The sequence below is a fragment of the Lemur catta genome, chromosome 10 (assembly GCF_020740605.2).
Source record: "Lemur catta isolate mLemCat1 chromosome 10, mLemCat1.pri, whole genome shotgun sequence".
In the NCBI taxonomy this organism is placed as follows: Eukaryota; Metazoa; Chordata; class Mammalia; order Primates; family Lemuridae; genus Lemur; species Lemur catta.
Window position 1 is genome coordinate 20,358,648 of NC_059137.1, and position 17,422 is coordinate 20,376,069.

Genomic DNA, 17,422 nt, shown 5'->3' on the forward strand with positions numbered 1-17,422 from the left:
CTGGTAATAAGCGCCACGCTGGATTTGGTCGTGCACAGGTACTCATTATCTCTGCGGCTGCCGCGGTATGAGCACCAAGCTTGCTCAGCAGGAGCTGGTCTTTGTGCGATTGAGACTCTACTGGAGCTCCTCGGCTTTGTGACCTTGGGCACGTTGCTTGGGCTCTGTTTACCCAGCTGTAAAATGGGGATGGCACACCAGCCTCACTGGGTCGTTAGGAGGGCTGGGTCAGGTTTGGGTTTAGTGGGTCATCCAGTCTATGTGCCCTGCATTTCTATGGTGTGCAGGGCCTGGGTGCTGGGTGCTGGGATATGGCGGTGAGTGCCTCACAGGGCTCCCAACTGAGTTAAGAGACAGACGTGAGTCAGATAATCACACACTAAGTGGGATTCCGAATGGTGAGCCCCCGAGGAGGGCACGCTGGTGCTGAGACCTGCAGGTTGCCTGGAAGGTAACAGGGAGAAGAGGTGGGGTTGGGTGAGGAGCAGGAGCAGGGCACAGCTGTCCCAGGGACAGCAAGGTGGCCCGTGTGGGAGGAGCATTGCTGGGTGAGGGCACGGGGGGGGGGGGGTGTCAGGAGAAGAGGCTGGAGTTGCGGACAGGCTATGGAGTTGCATCATCTTCCTCAGAGTGACGGGCAGCTATCCGAGTGCTTTAAGCTTGGAGGGGCCGTGTTTGGAAACTTCTGTTTGGAAGATGCCATTGGTGCAGTGTGGGGAAGGGATTAGGGGACCCGAGAGCTTTCCAAGCAAGGCTGCTGCGCGTGGAGATGCAGAGATCGGACAGATTCTGGTGAGGTTTAGAAAATAAAGTCACCAGAAGTCGATGATGGATCAGTTATGGGGGGTGAGGGAGAGGGAAGAGTCCCGGATGATAGTTCTGGCAGTGTGTCTGGGTGAAAGATGGACCCAACTAGGGCGGGCTGGGTTTGGAGGGTGGTGACATGAGGGCAGTTTTGGGCACATTGCTTTGGTGAGGTAGAATTTGGCCTGTGGGTGGGGATGGTGTTCCCAGAGGGGGCACCGCAAGAGCAAAGACAGGGAGGAGGGTTGTCGGGCTTGGGGGTGGCAAGGAGGTTGAACAGAGTGCGCTGGAGGCTGGTCTCCTTGGGGTTAAGTGGCTGCCCCTAAGATGGACTTGGGGTTATCCAGGGGCCACGGGGCGTGCCCGGCAGTGGCAGCCACCTGGCGTTGATGGCAGCGCTGCCGCCTGGGCTAATGACCAGGGAGGGAGGGTGAGTGAGTGACAGGGTGTCAGGGGAGTCCGCCCCTCGCACAATGGCCCACATGGTCGCCAGAGCTGGCAGGAAGGGTCCTCAGCAGGGTTTGGCTCTGCTTCACGTTGCCCTGGGGGCTGCAGGTGGAGCCCCGAGACCCAGCTGTGGGTAAAAGGCAGGGAAGGGGGCAGGGGCGTGGGGTGATTACTGGGACGTGAGGGCACCTGGAACAATACTTGCAAGCTGACCTTGGGAAAGGCCATTCATTCAGCAAACACATTCATCTGCCACAAACAGTGTGCCAGACACACAGAGGTATTAAGATCCAGCCTTTGGAGGAGACCAGAGACTTGTACCTAAGTAACGGGAATAAAATAGCACAATAAACGACAGCCACGTTCCGGGTCCCTGCGCTGCACTGGCAGGCGTTACCTCATTGAGTCTTGATGGCAGCCCTGGGGGGTGGCTACGCCTCTTATCCCTGTTTCACAGACAGGTGAGACACTGAGGCTTAGGGAGGGCAAGCCTCGAAGGTCAGAGCAGGCAGGCTGTGGGGTGGGAGTTGAACCCAGGTCCGTGTTGATGCATGGATTCCGACATTCATTGTTCTTTCCTACACTGCGCTTTATCAGAACCACCTGGAGGGCTTTTTGGACAATGCATAGGCCTGAAATTTCCCTTTTCCTTTTTGTTTCCCAACTCAGAACCTCTGGGTCACGGGTGGGGCAGAGCTGGGAGCCATGTGTGTGGGGACCAGGTCCTGGGTGCCCTCCTCCGCCCCCACGTGGCTCTGCTGCGGGGACTCAGGCCTGGCTGCTCTCAGGGAAAGCCCAGCTGGCGCCCAACTTGGGCCTCTGCACTCGCCCTTCCAGAACACTCTGCCCCAGCCTTCTGTGGCTTGCTCTGGCCCCCTCTTCCTGCCAGTCCCTTGTTTGAATGTCACCTCCTCAGCAGAGACCTCCCTGGCCATCCCATAATCCTCCTCCCTGACCCGTTACTCTCTGCCAGGGCCTCACCTGGGAAACTTAAAATCCCTGATGCCCAGAGATTGGTTCTGTTGGTCTGGGATCAGCCCTGGGCATTGCTGCTACCAAAAGCAGCCTGGGATATGGACTGCCACCCCATTGCCACCTGACACGTCGCAGGAGCTCAGTGAGTACCTGTGAATGAAGGAATGGGAGGAGCAGGGCTTGGGAAAAGGCAGCTTGGCCATCGGGATAAATCTGTCCCCTGATGGCTGGTGAGCCCTGGGGGGGCACTTACAATAGGGGAATTCACCCCACCAGCCAGGTCACCACCTCCATGCGGCCTGGACAATCCCACGCTGGCTGCAGGCCCCTCGGGCTGAGGACAGTGGGTGAGCTGGCAGGAGTACTTGCAGCCTCCCCGAGAAGCAGGTTGCACGTGGGCAGACAGGACACAGGGTCAGAGCTGGAAGGGCAGGAGCAGCCTCAGTCTGCACGCCTGTTGTGCAGGTGGCCCCTGAGGCCTCGTGAGGGAGGGAGCCTCGGCCAAGGTCATGCCATGGGTGAAAAGGGCCCAGAACGGAAGGAGTTCCCAGAGGTCTGAGGCAGCTGGAGGCCTCCCCCCAGGCTCGGCAGGCTTTGTGACCTTGGCCAAGCCTCTGACCTTCTCTGGGCTTCAGTCTCCCTTTCCGTACCTCGAGGACCTGTGTGGGGATGGTCCCAAGCCCAGGACACCAGACGTCTCCGCGAGTCCTTGCCTGGGCAGCGCAGACCCGCAGAGGGCCTGCAAGGGGTTAAGCTCCCGCGGCTCCGGCTCTGCACGCAGACAAACCCCCTCCTTCTGACAAACACTTGTAGGAAATCAGGCTGGGCGCTTCCTGCCCAGGCGAGGCGGCCTCAGCCGCGGCAGGGGCGGGGAGGGGAGGGGAGCGATGCTTGTCTGCGAGCGGCAGCTCGGCTGGCAGAGCGGGCCTGGAGGCGGGCCAGGGCGCAATGGAGGCAGGGGGCTCCCCAGGTTTGGAACAAAGACCTCTCAGGCAGGTCCCCTGAACCCGGGTCGGCAGGATGGTGGTGGAGTGCCAGAGAGGTAAGGGACTGGGACGGAGGAGGGCGGGGAGGCCACGCTCCTGGACGGGCCAGTCCCAGACTCTCGGGGCCAGTCCTGGCAGCCGGACCAGCCCAGCCCAGCCAGGAAGTCGCCGCTGCTGCAGCTGCACCACTTCTCTCAGCGCGGGGCAGCCTGGCCCCCGGGGCAGGGGTGGAGTTTAGGGGATTTCACTGAGCCTCAGGATGCCAGATTCCAGTCCCGGCTCTGATTCTGATCTCTTGTGCTCTTGGACGAGCGGTGGTTCCTCTCTGTGCCTGGGTGTCCTCACCTGCACCCGAGAGTTAGTGCCACCGGTTGCTGAGGGGCCTCAGTGACGATGCGGCCACAGGGAGCAGGCCGGGCGGCAGCGGGGGTGCCCACAGAAGAAGTGGCCCCTTCTGCCAGCTGGAAGGGCGAGGACAGGCGCCAAAGATGTTCCCGAGGGCCAGCAGACCCAGCTCAGCTCTTGAGGATGGGGACCACAGCGGCAACAACGGGCACCGTTTCTCTTTCTCTTCGGCGTCTGCTGCTTGGGCAAGCTGGGGGCAGGGAGGGGACATGCAGAGGGGGAGTGGCTGGCGCTTCCTTGTGGGACTGATTTCTACACAGCTGGTGGAAACCCCTTGAGAATGGCAGGTCTGTGCCCTGCCAGCTGGGGGGAGGGGGGGCTGAGCCCAACAGCCCAGCCTTTTTGGAGGCTCAACTATTGATATGGGGGGGTCTTCCTTCCCCTTCATCCCGCCCTGCCCAAGTCTGACAGCCTTGCTTTCAGAGTAGCAGCACCCCAGCTTTGAGTCCCTGGGCTGCATCGCTCTGTGCCTCAGTTTCCTCATCTGGGAGGTGTCAGCGTTGGGGTGGGAGCAGGGGAGTGCCCTGGACAGCCCTGGCTGGATGGGAAGGGGCTTCAGAGGGTACAGGGAGGTGGTGGGGGGCTGTCTGGCTGTGCAGAGGAGGACCTGGGAGTGTGGCATCTGGGAGCGACTGAGCCCTAAAGGGAAGGGTCCTCAGTTTTGGAATGGCTGGGGGGGTGGGCAGAGGAGCTCTGTGGGGGTGGTGGGGAGGAGGAGTCTGTCCCACCCAGGAACTGAAGAAAGACACTTTGGGGTTTGGGGGGGGAGTCTGTTAGACCCAGGAGAGAGCCGGGACTGCAGGGGGCACAGGGGGGGCAGGGGGGAGATGTGCAGAAGGAGGGGCAGTTGTTGGTACTTCCTTGTGGGGCCAGTTTCTCAGGGCTGATGGGGACCCCAAGCCAATAGCCCTCCTTGGGGGGACTTAATCCTAAAGGGGTCGGCTCTCCTGGGGTCAGCTCACATGGCTGGAGCCGTCACCAGACCCCGCTGCCCTTGCAGGACAGCCCTGCTGCCCTAATCAAGGCTGACCTGAGCACCCCTGCCTTTGCCTGGGTGCGGGGACCCTGCCCTTGGCTCTCCTGCAGCTCAGTCCTACTTTCAGGCCTCCGTGCCTTTGCCCATGCTGTTCCCTCTGCCTGGAATGCCCTGCCTTTCCTCTCCCCCAAACCCTCTTCTTTTCTCAAGCCCATCTGAAAGCGTCCTTCTTCAGTATCTCTTCTGTGTTGTGCCACCCCCTGCCATTTGAAGTTTGGGAACACTTTTAGTCTTTTCGGTATTCCTTGTGTCTTACGTCGTGGCTGGCATATAGTAGGAAGTCATGGGTGGTGGTTTTCTTTTATGTTATGTTATGTTAATTTGTACCCACTGGGGGCTCAGTATATATCTTTGGTACTTTGAAATGTGACCTCAGGGAGCAGGAGGGAGGGTAACAGTTCTGAGGCTGTTGCCCTCAGGAGCTGAGTCAACTGGGAACTTCAAAGTTTTTTAGCCCTGTCCCCTGCCTCCCAGCCCACCCTAGCAGGGCGATACCCCTTTGCAGTAGCAAGAGCAGGTGGTGTTTTCTCCATTTTACAGTGAGCAAAATTTAAGCCCAGCCACACACCATAAATAACAGCAGCACCAAGGCCTGAACCTGGTCACCTGATGCCCAGTCTGCTTTTTTGTCACAGCATCGTCCCAACCTAAGGTTGGCACTAAGGTGTGTTTGTTGACTGACTAGCTGACCAGGCAGTCCCACTCTCCATGGCACCGAGGGCCAGGGCTTGCAGGGGATTTTCGTGGAAGACAGAGGCTTGCTCAGGAAAGGCTCACAGGTTCAGGTGCCTTAGGGGCAAGTGCAAAACTCCAGCCAGTAACCGCAGCTGCCTCTGACGTGCTCCTTCCCCTGGTCAAAGTGAGATTTCTGCGAAGACTGAGTCATCCCAGAAGACAGGATGTTCCTCTTTGTGCACCCAGAGGCGTCTGTGATTGGGCAGGCTGCTCCGTGGCAGGGCTAGAAAAAAGCCCTTTAAAAAGTCAGAAAACCACACACCTCCCCTGGCCCCTTCCTCTGCAGAGCCTTCAGAAAGAGAAAAACAAGGGCTAAAGTATAGCACCTCCCACACCTGCTATGGGAACGGGAGCTAGTGAGCTTCAAAGGGTGGGTCCTGCCCAAGGCCCTGGTTTAAAATGCAGATTCCTGGGCCCCATCCCTGGGTGACTGGGGCAGGCTCTGTGCAGGTCGACCCGGGAATCTGCATGCTTAGAGGATTCTGAAGCACACTCAAGCTTAGGATCACTGGCAGCGACTTCTAGGAGTGGCCCAGGCCCTGCAGAGGATGGGAAGCAAGGGTTCGAGCCTCTACTTAAAATACAGTTGACCTTTTGAACAAGGCAGGGGGCGGGGTGAGGTGGTTAGGGGCACCAACCCTCATGTAGTCAAAAATCTACATATAACTTTTGACTCCCCCAAAACTACTAACAGCCTTCTGTTGCCTGGAAGCCTTACTGATAACATAAACAGTTGGTTAGCACATATTTTGTGTGTTATATGTGTTATATAATGTGTTGTTCCAATAGAGTAAGTTAGAGAAAAGAAAATGTTTTTAAGACAGTCATAAGGAAGAGAAAATATATTTACTATTCATTAAGTGCAAGTGGATCTTCATGAAGGTCTTCACCCTCTTTGTCTTCGTGTTGAGTAGGCCAAGGAGGAGGAGGAGGAGGAGGAAGAAGGGATGTTGGTCTTGCTGTCTCAGGGGTGGTGGAGGAGGAAGAAAATCCACGTATGAATGGACCTGTGCAGTCTAAAATCATGTTGTTGGAGGGTCAACTGTATTTATTTTCTATTGCATCCTTTTAATTGACTTTTGGAAATACTATTTCTAATACATATAATGTATTAGTGTGAGAATACATGTATATAAAGTTACGGGGAATGTATAATATATATTGGTGTGGAAAAAATATACTTTTACTGATGGGTTGTGTGATTAAAAAAAATTTGGAGACAGCTGGGCCAAAACTGACAAATCTTGCTCTGACGCTAAGCACCTGGGTGATCTTGGCTAAGTCACTATTCCATGCTGAGCTTCAGTTTTGTCATCTGAAAAATAGTTTTCCTATGACCTACCCTGTGTGTTTGTGGGAGGGCAGAGGGAGAACACGTGGGTAAAGCTTCCAGCCAGGCGACACAGAGCAGGCACAGCACACGTGGTGGGGCGGTGGGGCTGGGCGCAGCACGCAGGGCAACCTGGAGGGAGTTCTGGAGCTCCGTGTTTGGGGGGCAGAGAGGAAGACTGGCAGTTGTAGCCAAGAAGGGAAGAATGTCCCTACCCCAGCCCTTAAGAAGTCAGCCTTCCTTGGGCTGCGCTGTTTGTTCCCTGGGGAACTTTCTGTCCAGAAATAGCTGCCTGCTGACATTTCCCAACCATGCAAATGAAGGCTCCTGACCAGGATCCAAGTGCTCACGAGGCTGACGGGATAAACACAGACACGTCTGTCCTGGGAGGCCTGGAGTCATACTCTGCTTGGTCACAGCGTGGAGGGAAGAGCCCGGACCGTGGGCCAGGAGGCTGACTTTCACCCCAGCCTGAGCCATATGTGGCTTTGGGCAAGGCCCCTCCTCTCTCTAGGCCTCAGTTTCCCCACCTGTAGAAGAAGGCCTTTGCATGAGCTTACCTGGGGGACCTCACCACGCCGACATGCTGCAGTCCTTTGAAACCTGTGGCTGGGAGCTCCCAGGCGGGACCCGGCCCGCTCTGCATCAGCTCTGTGTTTCCTGGGCCTGGCACAGTGCTTGGCACAGAGCAAGTGCTTGGGGGAATGGCAGGAGGCGGTGAAAGGAGATGAGAGGGAGAAGGAAAAGCAGGAAAGAAGGAGAGAATAGAAGGAAGGTGGAGGAAGGGGAAGCCCTTCTCCACCGCCCTGCCCCTGCCTGCCCTGCCCCTGCCACAGCCGCCTGAGGTCCCTGTGCAGTCAGCTCCCCTGTTCTGGCTCGTTCTCCCAGAGCAGCCAGAGAGAAACTTCTAAGCCACCCATGATGGGGCTCTCCACGCCCAGGAGGCACGTCCAACTCCTGGACGGGCCCTGAGAGGCCCTCCTGGGTCGGGCCCACCCCTGCCCTCCCCCACCCCCTGCTGGCAACATCACCCACCCCTGTGTCTGTACCACAGCCACTGGGGAGACCACTTCCATATCCAGGAAAGTCCCTAGCAGATTCACTCCCTCCAGCCCCCAGGTCCCCTGGCCTGGAATGTTTTTTTTTTTTTTTAATTGAGGTAAAATTCAGATAGTAACAAAGATAACCATTTTAAGGTGAACAATTCAGTGGCATTTAGTATATTTACAATGTTGCATAATGACCACCTCTATGTTGTTGCAAAACACTCTCATCACTGCAAAAGGAAACCCCGTACCCATTCGGCAGTCACTGCCCACTGTCCTCTCCCCAGCCCCGGGCGAGTACGAATCCGCTTCTCTCTGCGGATTTACCTGGCCTGGACATTTCGCATCCGTGGTACCATGCTGTTAATGTACATGGCCTTTTGTGTCTGGCATCTTTCATTTAGCATGTTTTTGAGGTTCACCCACATTATAGCACATGTACGGACTTCATTCCTTTTTTTTCCTTCATTTCTTTTTATGGTTAAATAATATTACATTATATGTAGACAGCACAAATTGTTTATCCATTCATTCATTGATGGACATTTGGGTTGTTTCCACTTTGGGCTATGTGAGCAGCCTCTCTGAACCTGTGTGGACATGTACGTGTTTGAGCATCTGTTTTCAATTATTTGGGGCACTGGAATGTTCTGCTCACCATTCCCCTCTTCTCAGTCTGAATTCTTACGGAGGGAAGTCAGGGAAGGTTCCCAGAGGAAGTGGCTTCTAAACTGGCACTGTCCTGACTTCCCCATCACATCTCACCTGGATTTGTAGTTGCTGGTTGTCTGTCTGCTTCCTCCTGGGCTCCTGGCTCTGCCGTGAGCAGGGCCTGTGCCCTGTGCCCTGTGCCCGTGCACGGAGCCCACGCCGGGTGCACAGTAACGGTAGCTGGCACTCACCCAACACCTGGTGGTCCGTGCGCTGCCTGCTGGGCTCCTCATCCTGTGTCTCAGGTAGTTTCTAAATCCCTGGAGGGAGAGAGGAATAATTATCCCAGTTTTACTGGTGAAGCAAAGGAAGGCAAAGTGACTTGCCCAATGTCACACAGCTGTGGGGGGATGCTGCTGGGCTGTCTGATTCCAGAGTTCCTGCTGGTGACTTCTTGTTCTGAATAAAGGAGGGGACTTGAAGATTAATGTTACCCCTTCATTGTGTTCCTGACAGGCCACAGGCAGGATGGCTGGTGCTGAACGGAGCCGGAGGTGACTCTGGGGCCCCCAGCGGCAGCTCTGTCTCCCAAAGATGAAGTGGCCCAGGTGAAGCCCAGGCCACACCTGATGGCCAGCTCGGGGACTGAGATCCACTGGGCTGAACCGGGCCTGGGGAAGGGACGGCGGCGCTGGGCCTGGGTGGAGGAGAAGGATGCAGATAGAAGTGGCCTGCAAGGCTGGGGGGAAGAGGGGACTTTTCCCAATGCCACCAGCCCCGAGCTCCTGGAGGACTTCCGCCTGGCCCAACTGCTGCCCCCGGAGTGGGACCCAGACCTGCAGCCTGAGGGACATCAGGACCCCGAGTCAGGGGAGTCTTCCGGAGAAGGTGAGACTGACCCACCACCCCCTTAGGGTTGTCCTGTCCCCCAAACACCCCACCTGCTGGCAGGGGGAGGGAACTACAGGGAGCTTTGCATTTTCTAATTAAATTCTACAAAATCTATAATTTAAAATTTTTAAATATTTAAATTAAAGTATAAGTAATACTGTTCATTGCAGAAAATCAAAATATAAGCAAAAATAGATAAAATTAAGAATTACTTCTCATCTCACCCTATCCCCAGATAAGCACTCTGTTCCATATATACGGCTATGCAAATGTGATATGAATATGGAACAGTGTTCTACCTACTCCATTGGAACCTACTTTTTCTAGTTAACTTAATAGATATGAACAGTTTCCCAGCTCATCAAATCTTGTCGTACATGTCATGCCTAATGCCTGCAGAGAATTTCACGGTGTGGATATCCTGCAGTTTGTTGGGCCAATCTCCTTCCGCTGGGTATTTGAATAGTTTCTAGTTATTTCTATTATAAATAATGCAGAGATGAATGCCATTTATACATTTTTGCACACTTGACTTGATAATATCTTTGGTAATTGGAATTACTTGGTCCAGGGGTTATGCCCATTTATAAGACTTTTTAAAAATCCCAATTAGCAATGGGAATGTTCACATTTTTTGTTTGTTTTCTGCAATAACTGTTTTCTTTGCATGGAGACCAACTTGGGCTAAATTCCTAGTTTTGCTTGGCAAGTTCCTTCTATATGAAGCTTAGTTTCCCCATCTGTGAAATGGGAGCAATAATATCATTGAGAATAGTAAAATCTTTTTTTGTTTGTTTGTTTGGTTTTTTTTGTTTTTTTGTTTTTTTTTGAGACAGAGTCTTGCTCTGTTGCCGGGCTAGAGTGAGTGCCGTGGCGTCAGCCTAGCTCACAGCAACCTCAAACTCCTGGGCTTAAGCGATCCTACTGCCTCAGCCTCCCCAGTAGCTGGGACTACAGGCATGTGCCACCATGCCCAGCTAATTTTTTCTATATATATTTTTAGTTGGCCAGATCATTTCTTTCTATTTTTAGTAGAGACGGGGGTCTCACTCTTGCTCAGGCTGGTCTCGAACTCCTGACCTTGAGCGATCCACCCGCCTCGGCCTCCCAGAGTGCTAGGATTACAGGCGTGAGCCACCGTGCCCGGCTGAGAATAGTAAAATCTTGATACATGGTAGCTATTGTACTTTGATTAGCAATGAGATGCCCCAGTTTTAGGATCCTGTGCATCTTGCAGGCCCCATGCGGAGGGTGCAGAAGCCAGCAGGCTGTGGGGGTTCCATTCCACACAGTTTCACATGCCTGATCTGCCTACAGTGGGGTTTGCCCACTGCTGCCCATCCAGAGCCATTTCTGTGCTCTCCACCAGGACTAGTGACTGAGATGCACGGGGTTGACAGGGCAGAGGCATCTCTTCCTGGGGTCATGTGGTAACCCCCTGCTATGATGTAACCCCTTTACTGTGTGCCAGGCACAGGGCTGGGCCCAGCCCTCTCTCCTTCCCTCCCACCGGCCTCAGCCAGGTAGGAGGGTCTAGCCTCAGGTTTGAAGAAGGACTGCCAGAGAGGTCAGCGACTTGCCCACAGCCCCACTGAGTACTCAGAGGAGCTGGGATCGAACCCAGGGCTCCCTGGCTTCAAAGCCCATGCTCTTTACCCCAGTGGCAGAAGCAAACTCACCTGCATGGCAGGGGCCTGGGTTTGAAGATCCAGGACTGCTCTGAACCACTGTGTGATTTCTGGCAAGTTACTTAACCTCTCTGGGCTTCGTATGTGTGCTGTAGACCTAGGTGGTTAAGGGATGTGGAGATGTCAGGGCTAGGAGAAGAAGCACCCAGGAGTGATGCAAGGGTTATGACAAAGGTGCACATGGCCGGGGCAAAGTCCATGCTTGGTGGTACATCAGCTGTGTCTCATCAAACCTTGGATCTATCCCAAAGGCCAACACAGGGACTTAGAAGAGAGCAGGTGCTCCATAAACATTTACTGCATGGATGATGGGTGGGAGGATGGATGGATGGATGGATGGGTGGGAGGATGATGGGCAGGTGAGTGGGTGGGTGGGTGGTGGGTGGATGGATGGGTGGGTGATGGCTAAATGTTTCTCGAGTGCCTGCTGTGTAATAATTACAACAACTGTGCATTCCTGGGAGCTTTACATAGCTTATGTTACCCCTGCTCCCCTCTCTTCATTCCTTCTTTCTGTTCAGGCAACAAATAATATTGGGTACCAACTCTGCAAATGCAACAGCAAACAAAAACAGAGAGGGTCCCTGCCCTTATGGAACTTGCAGTGTAGTGGAGGAGACAAATATGAATGAAATAATCACATAAATAAATGGGTAACAGCCACTGTGATAAGAAGTACAAAGCAGAGGTAGCCCGTCATATGAGAGCCTATAAAAGGGAGACTTTGACCAAAGTGACAGAGACCTAAGACTTCCCTGATGGGGGAAAGGTTGAGCTAATGCATGAAGGACAGATAGGAGCTCACAGGCCAAGGGAGGGAGAGGGCACCCAGCAGAGGAGTGAGCACAGTCACAGGCCCCGTGGTGGTCCTGGAGCAGTGGGACCATGAGCCTCAACCACCCTAGTGGCAGCCGGACTCCCCAGGTGTATGTGGCCCAGCTGGAGCAGCAGGGCCACCTGAGGGGGCGCTGGAGGGAGATGGATTGGGAGAGCTGATGCAGCCAGAGGGGCAGGGCCTGTGGGACCACAGTGAAGGTTCCACTTTTGTCCTGGGAACAGCAGGAAGACTCGGATGAGTTTTCAGATGGGGGATGAGGGTGAGGACCAAGGAGACGATGAGGTGGCTGCCGCAGTGGTCCAGGCGGGAGAGGACACGGTGTGGGCACAGGTGGTGGTGTGGGCTTCAGAGCAGCAGGTGAGCTTGCGAGCTCTGTAGGAAGCAACCTGGCAGGACCAGGTGACAGACTGGGTTGGGGGGGTTGGGAGGAGAGATGGCAAAGATGCCTTCCAGACTTCTGGCTCACGCAGCTTCTGCTGAGCTGAGACACTGGAGGGAGCCCTGGGTTTGCGGTTTGAGTCTGAAGGACCCCTGAGACAAGCAGAGGAGATGTCACACAAACACTTGGCTGTATGGGGGGCTCACTGGGCTTCCTGCTGTCCCCCATGATGAGCAGATGAAAGCCAGAGAGTTGAAGTGACTTGGGGTGACATTACACGGTGAGTGGAGACCTGGCGTATGCTAAGCAGTGACAGATCTGTCTTTCCAGAGATTGAAGCGGAGGATGTGGACAGCCCGGAAAGTTCCAGCTTGCCTGTCAACTGGCTCCCCCAGCAGGACCAGCACTTGGACATGACTGAAGAGGAGCGAGATGGGGTCCTCGGAAGTCCTGAGGTTGAGGACGCTGGAGAGAGCTCCCCAGCGATGAGCTATGAGGCTGCTGTCAGCTCAGAGGGCAATGGGAACACCAGCCCTGTGGCCCTGGGGCAGGGGCAGGCCAGAGGCTGGGTGGCCTCCGGTAAACAAGCCAGTGGAGACAGACCTTCAGAACATTCTGAGGTCAACCCGTTCGTTGAACTCAGCCCAGCAAGGTCCTGGAGCAGTGGGACTGTGAGCCTCGACCACGCTAGTGACAGCCTGGACTCCACCTGGGAAGGAGAGACCGATGTCCCCCAGCCCACTGCCCTGGCAGAAGCCTTGCCACAGAGCCCCAGCCACCACCTCCTTAACCCAGATGACAGAACTGCGGGCTGCGTTGCTTGGGCAACCCCCACGGAATTCCAGGACCCCTCGACACCCCCAGCCCAGAACCCCCAGCATGCCACTGATAGACGGAGGAAAGGAACTGCCAGGCTCTCCCGCCCTCAGCCCGAGGACCAAACCTGGAAGCAGACGAAGACGTCACCTAAGCCGCTCCCCTCCCGATTCACTGGCTCCATCAGCCCCTTGAATCCTCGGCCTCGGCCAGCCCGGCAGGGCAGGCCACCACCCACACAGGGAGCCACTCTGGCTGGCCGCTCCTCTTCTGATACCCCCAAGTACGGCCGGGGGCGGCTGAACTACCCACTCCCTGATTTCTCCAAGGTGGGGCCCCGTGTGAGGTTCCCCAAAGATGAAAGCTACCGCCCCCCCAAGTCCCGGAGCCACAACCGGCAGCCTCAGGGCCTTGCCAGGCCCCTCATCTTCAAGTCACCGGCCGAGATTGTGCAGGAGGTGCTGTTGAGCAGCGGAGAAACATCCCTGGAGAAGGACCTGCCTCCTGCCCACCCTGTCACCAGGGTACCCCAAGAGTTTCAGACACCTGAACAAGCCACTGAGCTGGTCCATCAGCTCCAGGTAAGCGGGACTTGTGTCTGTGGGTCTGTCACCAAGGCACCCGTTGGCCTGGGATGGAGGTCTGTTGAGTGGGGGAGGCCTTGGGGCTGGCCCAGGAGCCTCCTGCTGGTGGAAGGGGAGGTGCCGGAGCCGTGAGATAGACCCAGGCCCACTGCTCAGAAGAGCAGTGATCGTATTCGTGTTTCAAGGATGATCTGTTTGTTTTCAGCTTTTGCTATGAAAAAATTCAAACATACGCAAGAGAGAAAAATGGTACAATGAACCCCCATGCACCCACCACCCAGCACCCACAGTTAGCAGCTCCTGATGGTGTTCCTTGTCGACGGCCCCCACTTCCCCAGCTCACCCCCACTGGGTTATTTTGAAGCAAGATTTCAGGCATCCAATCATTCTGCCAAAAATACTTTAGTGTGTATATGTTTAATGATAAAGACCTTATTTGAAACACAACCATGATACCATTATCATACCTAAATGTTAATGCCGGTCCTTAATATCATCAGATATCGAGCCAGCGTCCAGACCCCTCCGTGTCTCATAACTGGCTTGCTCGCTTGGGTTTGTCCGAGCCAGAATCCGAGCACGGCTCCCGCACTACATGCGGCCAGTGTGCCTTGCAAGTCTCTACTCCCTTTTCGTTTTTACTTTCGCTTTGCTTGTGTTTCTTTTTTCAGATCTCTTCTACTCTGTCTTTTCTGTCTCTTACTTCTTCCTTACACTTTAGTCGTTGAGAAAATCAGTCTGCCCCGTAGAGTTGCCCACTTTCTGGACTTGGCCGACGTGTGCTGTGGTGTCTCTTCCTGCGTCCTGTCGCCCTCTTTGTCCCGGATATTGGTAGGTCTAGGGGCTTTTTCGGATTGGAAGCATCTGTTTATGCACTGTCTCCCCTCTCGACTGTGAGCTCCGTGGGGCCGTGGGGTTTGGCCAGAGCACGTCATGCATGGCCTGTGTGCTGCCTTCAGGGGACACTTTGTGATGTTAGCAGCCCCCCCCTCCCCCCGCCATCCGCCACCGTGGTCATTGCCTTGACCCTGTCTTTCTTGCATTTGGGGTGACAAAACGGTAGTGTTCTAATACTGCCACTCCTTCCGCTTGAATGGCTGGAAGTCTAAGAAGTAAAAATTTCCCTCATCAGCTATTTGATGGCCAAGTTCTCGTCCGTACGGGAAAGACGAGAGAGGTGCTCAGTTCGGTCCTCGTTTCAGAACAATGAGTCAGCTCCCTCCCATCCTTCATAAGTGACCAGTGACATTTGCTTTTGGGTTTTCTCTGTAATGACTTCTTTTACTGAAGCTCTTTGGGTGTGTGTAAGGCAAGTGACTCTGAGTTGGTGGAACTAAGATTTCTGAGTCTTCTATTTTTCTACCATGGGACACTTGGGTGATTGACTCAATCAGCCATTAAGAATACTTGTTAAGCACATACTACTTAAGACAGGCAATGGAGCCGTGGGGAAGACGGACACGGGTCTCACCCGGCAGAGCCAGCGGAGGGGCAGGGGACTTGGACGGGTGAAGCAGTGGTGGTGTAAACCAGCCAGAGGCCCGCATTCCAGACTCGTCCTCGGGGGCAGGTGACTTGTCCTGCTGCCTCTGACGCTCCAGAATTCGGGCGTGGGGGTCTGTATCGCACTCGAGCCTGGAGATTGCTCTGCTCAGCTCCCACCACGAAACCCTTATACTCCAAGGAAGCCAGAAGCCCCCACGGAGGGGGGTGTTGCCTGCCAGGGTCTCACAGCAAGGCGGGGTGTGCTGTGTGCCCGGCGTGTGACGGCGTTGCTCCCCCTTTTGCAGGAAGACTACCACAAGCTCCTCACCAAGTACGCGGAGGCCGAGAACACCATCGACCAGCTGCGCCTGGGGGCCAAGGTACCAGGCTGGGGTGGGCTGGAGGCGTGGGGCTGGGTCCCCCCAGCACATGGCACTTTCCCATAGTCCTAGAGAACAGCTGCTGCCTCCTGCATCCGTGGAGGCCCTGGAGACGTTGGAACCCCAGTCCTCATTCTTCCCCAAGGTCCCTCCGTGACCTTGGGCAGCAACCTCACCCTGCCCGGGCTGTCGCCTTTACTGCTGAGGAGCTTTGATATCCTCGCGTGCTGGGATCCTCAGTGCCCAGGAGTTTCCCCAGCAGTTCTCTGTTTCTAGCCGGGCTCTGGAGTAAGCTCCCCTGGGTTCAACCCCGGATCTCATCACCAACCAGCTGTGTCACCTTGAAGACGTTACCCAGGCTCTCTGAGCCTCCAGGGAGTGGCACAGAACTGCTCAGCCCTGGTGCTTGTTTTCTGGCCTGATTCTGCCCAGGTCACACCTCTGCCTTTCTCCTTCCCCACGGTCTCGCCCACAGCCTCCCCCCTCACCCGGATGCCAGCGTGAGGCAGGGGGAGCATGAAGGGTGCCCTCCCCACCCCAGGGAGCCCCCGCCGTGCTGCCCAGCCCCCACCCCGTCCTGGGAGGAGGCTGTGAATTCTGCACTTGGGACCTTCCTCTTTTCTGGGGTGAGGGAGGAAGTGGGCCTGCGGTGGCCCCTCATGGCTTCCTGCCTCTCCCTGCCCCCCTGTTGCCCCATCAGGCTGCAGTGGAGGAGGGGGTGGGAACTGAGGCACAGAGATGCAGAGGCCCCACCCCCCTGCACCCCCTTAGTGCTCCAGGACCCCTCCCCCGCCACAGCTGCTGCTCTCAGCTCTAGAGGCGCTTCCGGGGTGCGTGGGTGGAGGCAGCCATGGTGAGAAACGGAAGGGGGCCTGGTCTGGAACCAGGAGTCCTGCGTCCCCACACCTGTTCCCCAGCACAGGCAGAGCCCGCTCCCCTGGCCTCACTGGCCACACCTGTAAAAGGGGGCTAATCAGCCCTCCCTCCCGGATGCCAGCGAGGCTCTTTCCAACTCTCCCAACCGCTGAGCCAGATCCGAGGACGCAAGGGACGGGGAGTCAGGGAGGGACAGAGGGGCCTCATGGGTCACCCTCTCTGGGGAAGGCACATTCTCATGGCCACAGACTCCTAGAAGGTCCGAGGAGAAAGGAACTGGCCATCAGGCCCAAACCCTTGAGCTTCCCCATTTCAGTCTGGGAACCCAGGGCCCCGGTTGGGGTAGAGGCTGCCAAAGGTCACGGGGTGGGCCAGGGTGGAGGCCGGGAGCGTCCTGGCCCTACCTCCTTCCCTGCCCTCCTCCTGCAGGCATTTACAGGTGCAAGTCAGTGTAGGGGAAGCACTTACCTGGCACTTGGCAGGCACTTCATGACAGTTAGGGAATGTTATTATTACAAGGTGTTTAGTGTCTGTCACATGCCAGGCACAGTGACAGCCACGGGCAGGGAGGACACGTGGGAGGGCAGCCATGGCACCTCCTCTCATGGTGCTCCCTGACCCAGTAGGACTCAAGCCCTTCACCCTTGTGCGGGCACCTGGCCTGGCCGGCAGCCCAGACCCCTGGGGGTGTGTGTGTGTGTGTGTGTGTGTGTGTGTGTGTGTGTGTGTGTGTGTGTGTGTGTGTGTGTGTGTGTGTGCGCGCGCGCGCGCGCGCATCCCAGGAGGGAAGGTGGGTGGTTCAGGACAGTTCTGGAAAAAGGACTGCTTGGCCTGAGGGCTGTCCTCACGAGAAGGGTGAGCACAGTTCGGCTGGACTCTTCCCTTGCCCCCAGTCTCACGGCTGCCCTGGGGAGCAGTATCGGGCAGTCTTGCTGTCGCAGCGTGCAGAGGACACAAGCCCCACAGCCGGGAGGGGACTGGCCCGGGTCCCACGGGGCCTGAGGGGAGTTGGGATTGCAGCGGCTGGGCTTCCTTACTCTGTCCAGGGCTCTGCGCTCTCTAACCCCGAG

General features: G+C 56.0%; 1 protein-coding gene across 4 annotated transcripts in view; it reads left to right on the forward strand.

Annotated features, from left to right (window-relative positions):
- Window positions 1-17,422, forward strand: part of AKNA (AT-hook transcription factor) — a 52,989-nt gene that overhangs the window by 5,998 nt on the left and 29,569 nt on the right. For 2 of the 4 annotated variants that reach the window (XM_045563542.1, XM_045563543.1), the window contains exons 1-3: window positions 8,261-9,303; window positions 12,542-13,608; window positions 15,402-15,476. In XM_045563542.1, coding sequence (XP_045419498.1) covers window positions 9,045-9,303; window positions 12,542-13,608; window positions 15,402-15,476 — 1,401 coding nt within the window. In that variant the 5' untranslated portion in view covers window positions 8,261-9,044. Of the gene's footprint in view, window positions 1-3,105; window positions 3,269-8,260; window positions 9,304-12,541; window positions 13,609-15,401; window positions 15,477-17,422 lie in introns of those variants that run through there. The other 2 variants (XM_045563540.1, XM_045563541.1) reach the window with 2 other exon arrangements.